Source organism: Diachasma alloeum, unplaced genomic scaffold (assembly GCF_001412515.2).
Source record: "Diachasma alloeum isolate Michigan unplaced genomic scaffold, Dall2.0 Dall_scaffold_00291, whole genome shotgun sequence".
Lineage (NCBI taxonomy): Eukaryota > Metazoa > Arthropoda > Insecta > Hymenoptera > Braconidae > Diachasma > Diachasma alloeum.
Genome location: NW_021680430.1, coordinates 1,576,601 through 1,582,245, shown reverse-complemented (window position 1 = coordinate 1,582,245; position 5,645 = coordinate 1,576,601). Strand labels below are relative to the sequence as shown.

Sequence of the window (5,645 nt, the reverse complement as noted above, 5' to 3'; positions counted from 1 at the left end):
TGGGGTCTAGGAGTCTCCCCTGGTTCAAAACCATCTTTAGAGGTCCTAGCACGCCATTTCTCGACCCGCTCTTTCGTTTGAGCCCAAAAAAACATTCATATCTTGTCTGACATCTTTGCTACAAACTCGGGTTTTCAACTGAAAATCGAAATAAAATTGAGAACGTGAAATTAAACTATCAAGTATGTCATGCACTTTCTCACACGAATATCGAAAAAATCCCGTTGATTTTTTTCGATATCCACATCACCTCGAAAGGAGGGAAATGTATCAACGGCATCAACTGCTGGCGCAGTAACCGCGCGCTGCTCTTTTTCTCCCAATAAAATGACGTGGAGATAGTTTTTCGTAGAATCTCAAGATACTTCATTTAAATTTTCGAATACAAATCGCACAAATGTGCTGTTCATAGAGTGATACCAAGTGCAATCATTAACCATAAATAGTAAAAATTAGAAAAATAATTCAAAAATAATGGAACTGATATCAGAATATTTGGAATCCTACGAAGGGCGTGATAAATTTTTGAGGACACTGTCCTACGCTGCAAAATTGGCGACTGTCTTCCCAAAGTCAAATGACACTGCAAGTAAATTTAAATACTTCGGCAGCCAAATGAGCGGTTGCAGGGTTATGTTGCGTCTCCTAGACGACATACCATCGCTGCATTATGCTTTAACGTATGGTTCGGGCAGGCAGGTAATAATTATTGCAGGTAATAACTGTTTTCTTTCAGTTTATGAAAGGAACTATTAATCTGGGAAAAACGAGTGCAATAGAATTCTTCTGGATATTCTGCCTTTTCAGGAGCCTGACCAGATGATCAGATGGCTGGAGATCATCCAGAATGTTATTGACGTTGTTTATTCACCCGTTGAAACAATTGCTTGGGCTGGTTCACACAAACTCGTGTCCATAGATGTTGATAAATGGGACAATGCATCCACTTGGTTCTGGATTGTTTCTCTTTATCTTTCGTTTATGAAGTAAGTCGAAAAAAACGTACGAAACAGCGATCGACATCAAACATTATTCCAGAAATATTAAGAGAATTATTTTCCCGAAATAACCGAATTCATTCGTTTGTCATTGGAACTTAGAAAATAATAAATAATTGAGAATTTAAATTTTTTCAATAACTATTAGGTAAATATATGGAAATTTTCTATAAAATATTGGAGATTATCAAATAATCGTCATTCTTCCGAATTCGATTATTAATTGGTAAAATCATTCGGTATTTAAATATTTAATTGTTTAAATCAGAAAAACTTTTTATTAGTTTTTGGCTAATAGCCAATTACTAATAAAGAATTAAGAATTAAGAATTATAAAATGTTTTTATTCCATCAACTTTCGTTTAGACTTTATTTCAAATTTTCATCTTCAAAATTTAAGTTTTTAGTTTTCTAGTTTTTAGTTTTAGTTTTTTTGATTATGTTTATACTACTTTAAATTCAATGGAATTTCCTCTCTAGAAATCTTGCCAGTGTGAGACAATTTTTTAACTATGAATTAAAAATATTTGCAGGTCTGTAAAGAAATACAAAAACTTGTCAGAGTACGGGAGTCTCGTCCTGAAGAACCATCCGTAAGTAACAAACATTTTCTGTATGAAGAGATGGTTGAATATAATCTCGGTTAGGGGCATACAAAATTATAATTGCGAAATTTCAAGGATTAGCTCTATTCGAATTTTTAATGTTGTGAATTTAAATTCAATTTAATATCAAAATGTTCATGGGATTCCTATTCATCTTGGAAACTCTACAAAATAGAATGTCTCAAGTTAGACAATCATTTATTATTATTTCACGAGAGCTGGAATCGTCAACTTCATTATGCAATTTGTACATTACATTCCGTTGAATTTTCAATAGATTAAAAATGCAGAAGAATGAGTGACTGAATTTTCAATAACTTTCATTGTTATATGGACCTGAAACTTCTCATTTCATTGAATATTCCAGGAATTAATGCATTTCTTATTGTTAATAACAACATATTTAGGAATTTCATGTGAATTATTCTTAAAAAATTCCAAGATTATTCACCTGAAATCTCAGGAATAATTTTCTAAGTCATAATTGTGAAAATAAAATTGATAAATTTTGCATCACAATTATTTTTCGTGTTTCGTGTAATTTTTAGGACTGAACTGAGGACTGTAAACAAAAAAAGGAGCAATGAAATATTAACCTGTGCAAGAATGCTGATTGATCTCAGTTATGCCATCAGCTACTTGCCACCGGGAACACTTTGGGGCGGTAAATTGACTACCTGGCAGGTTGGAGCACTGGGAACTCTCTCATCCCTCATTGCACTGTACCAATCACTGAGTAAAAGAATTGCTCTAAAAAAGTATAGCTAAATCAATTTTATAAGTTTTTTTTTCACAGTTGTGAACGTTTAAGGATCAAAGACAAGTAAAATAGTGATTATGGTGAAAAATTATTTTTCTATTGGTGAAGGATTCTCGCAATGTTATTCTTGTATTGTGTTTAAACAGTCCAGAGTTCGTGGAGTTCTAATAAATTTTATTGGCAATGTTTAATTAGTCTGGTTGGGTTTGATTGCTCCCTCCAATGAATATTCAATTCGCATAAAAGATTTATCAGAAAAAAACACTCTCTAATAAAAGATTTATGGAAAACTAAATAGTTAAGGTGAATGTAAAGCTCTAGGCTCGTTCAGATGTCGTGAGCGATCACATTTCAATCATTTTGACAGTCCCAAGAGTCTATCAAGAGTGAAACACAATTGAAGTTATTATTTTAGTTAATAGAAATATTGGTCTAATGATGTGTTCACCTTAGCTCCACGAGCGTAGGATCATTTACTGATTGATTTGTTTGACTGATCAAACAAAATTAATATAATTCGCTATGAAATAACGAAAATGTGAAGATGTTTTAACGACTGAACATTTTATTTTAATCAATAATTGGAACAAGGTTACATTAAACTGTTTATGAAGCTTACAAACACTTACTTTTATAGAAGCATTCTGATACTTCAGTATAATTACGCGTAACTGATAACCATTGAGTATTTGAATTTCAAACATGACTTAATATTTAAGAATGCACTAGAAAATAAAACGCACTTGGTACTGGCTAACTAAAAAACTGACGAGCGAATTTGCGCTCAGAAAATAAAAAATGTTGGTTTCATTATTCAACTCATATTCAAGTAAAGAGCATTGTATTCGTGTATGAGTAACATAATTATTTTTGAGAGCTGGGGAAAAGGGAATTTTCCCGGGGACATGACAATTGGAGACAATTTCCATCCCAAATGTGCACGTATAAAAAATAGAATAGAAAAACCTAGCGTTTTCGTTAAGCAATTGAATTAAATTTTTATTAGATCTCAATTTATCTTTTTCTCCATCTGTTTTGCGATAATTTGGCTAAAAATTATGTAACTTTGCCGTGCGCTTTACAGTAGGTATTTTATTATAGAGAAAAGTCTACTGATGTTTATTTGTCTGTAAGAATTCGGGGGCATAAATTATAAATCCAGTGAAAAAGCATAAAATTTATGCCCAAGACTACCTACGGAGAAATAAAAATCTACTGAGTTTTTTCTATCTAATGTCCCTTAAAAAATGAGACGGTAATTGCATAATCTTTAATAGAATAGCGAAATGGTAAAACGATTGAAATTGAATATCTCTGAATCTAAGGGAGATAGAGAAATTTTCGTGAGAACATTTTTTGTAGAGCAAAGTAAGATCTACAAAAAAGGTCATAAGAAAAAAATCGCTATCTGCCTAAGATTCTGAGATATTCATTGAAAATTGATCAATCGTCAAAATCGACTTGAATCGTTTTATCGCTCCGCCACTGGTTTACTAGTTTTGACAGCACTTCAATAGAATTTCTCAAAGAAATCGTTAGGTCTTTCTATTAATTTATTCATACATGTGCTGCTCAGTGTTCTCCAGCTATAAATTTCTTTTCCTCCACATTATTGTTTAACCGCGTTATTTTTCTCCTTACGCTTTCATTATTTTTCTCTTTATGCAATCGCATGAAACAACTCCTTTACCGTGAGATAAATTCAAAATCACGTAATTAATAATAGCCAATACTGTACTCTCCTCACGAACTTGTTGAAATCCGCAATTCTTTAAAAGGTATTATTCAACATTGAATTTAAAAAAGCTCGGCACTCACGCGCTCCAAACATTTTTCACTATTATTTATAAGTCACCCTGTGTTTCAACATATTCAGTAATTTCTAAAATAATTTTGTGTTACTCCACATTATTAATAAAATTTCACGGAGATTAATATTAAAAGGCACGGCTGATTAAAAGTTTAGATAAATCAGTTGACTCTTTCATAAAAACAAGGTTCTTTAAAATCTCTACGTTACAAATAGTTTTAAAGTATATTCCGTGATTGTGAAAAATCCTAGAGGAAATGATTAATCAGGTGATGACAGTGTAAAGCGCCATTCATAATTAAAACCAATTAGCTTGGAATGTTTTTAATATTCTACTATCATAAGTACAGAGGCCGCTTGTTAGTGTTGGTTAGTAATGCTCTGAAATTGAAAATACACGTATGAAAAAGTTTCGTTGGAAATCTAAAATTTATCAGAAATTATTTAATTATATGAGAACTCTATAATTTTGATGTTGTTCAACTTATTCTGTTGCAATTTTCTCTACCCATAATATGAATTTCGATAGAAAAAAGCTCAAGAGAATCAGTCAGATGAAAAAATCTAAATAAATAAAGCTCCGAATTTGTTTACTCATTCTTTCATACGTGTAACAGAAGGAACATTAGGAGAAGGAAGAAGAAGCGTGAGAGAAGGTAAGCCAGAAAATAAAGAAAAAGAAGAGAAATAATCTGCAAAGGTATGAATTTTAATTCAACTTTTTTTTAACAAAGGAAAAAAAAGAAGGCATGAAAAAGCATGATTTTTTTCATTTTCAATTTGGGGCGCGAATTGAAAAGAGGCCAGAACTTAATTTCACTCATTTACAGTCAAATCTTTCGATTGCCTGTTCGTAACAAAATACAATGAACGCAATAATGAAAAAAAAAGTAAAAATAAAATGAAAAAAAAATTCCACAAACGATTCGCTACAATTTCCCTCAGAAATTGTAAACCGTGTTTTTTTTCTTATTCAATTTCGTCAACGAGTAAATTAGTCTGTGCTAAATCGCCGATAATGAATAGTTCCGAATAAATCAAGAAAACTTTTTCACTCGCGTATCACAGACGTTCTGCAACATTGTTTTTTTCTTAATAATTTATGGCCCTCTTTCAGTCCTGATTGACCCAAAATCGTTACACTGTACAACCTCACGTAAAAAAAATTATAACGACACATTGATAAATGAAATTATTGGAAAAAGAATCGTGCCTCAAGTAACATCACTAGAACATTTTTTCTCTCGACATAATGAACGATTTTAAACAATGTTTAACGCCATAATCGACTTCTCTAGACTTCTATTTACGTTGGACGCATGTGACGTGAGTCAATACAACCCAGAAAGCGATGATCACTTGTGAATTACAACTTGAAAACCTCAAATAATAATCATCCATCGAGTATTCAGAAAGGCGGAAAAAAAAAATAAATAACTAAAACTCACTCGAATTATCGACAACTCGCTAAA

The 5,645-nt window shown here is 32.0% G+C and overlaps 1 protein-coding gene across 1 annotated transcript; it reads left to right on the top strand.

Moving 5' to 3' along the window:
* Positions 1-188: 188 nt before the first annotated feature.
* On the top strand, positions 189-2,554 carry LOC107039104 (peroxisomal membrane protein 11C). Its single transcript, XM_015258571.1, has 4 exons — positions 189-699; positions 808-986; positions 1,532-1,591; positions 2,152-2,554. Exons 1-4 carry the CDS (start codon positions 475-477, stop codon positions 2,369-2,371), a joined length of 684 nt encoding a protein of 227 aa, XP_015114057.1. The 5' UTR covers positions 189-474; the 3' UTR covers positions 2,372-2,554.
* Positions 2,555-5,645: the final 3,091 nt, after the last annotated feature.

What these genes read in the sequence shown, in the direction of transcription:
- LOC107039104 (XM_015258571.1), top strand. Translation starts at nt 475, where the DNA reads ATGGAACTGATATCAGAATATTTGGAATCCTACGAAGGGCGTGATAAA. An exon ending in CGTATGGTTCGGGCAGGCAG is followed by an intron (nt 700 to 807) that starts GTAATAATTATT and finishes CTGCCTTTTCAG; the next exon opens with GAGCCTGACCAGATGATCAG. An exon ending in CTCGTCCTGAAGAACCATCC is followed by an intron (nt 1,592 to 2,151) that starts GTAAGTAACAAA and finishes TGTAATTTTTAG; the next exon opens with GACTGAACTGAGGACTGTAA.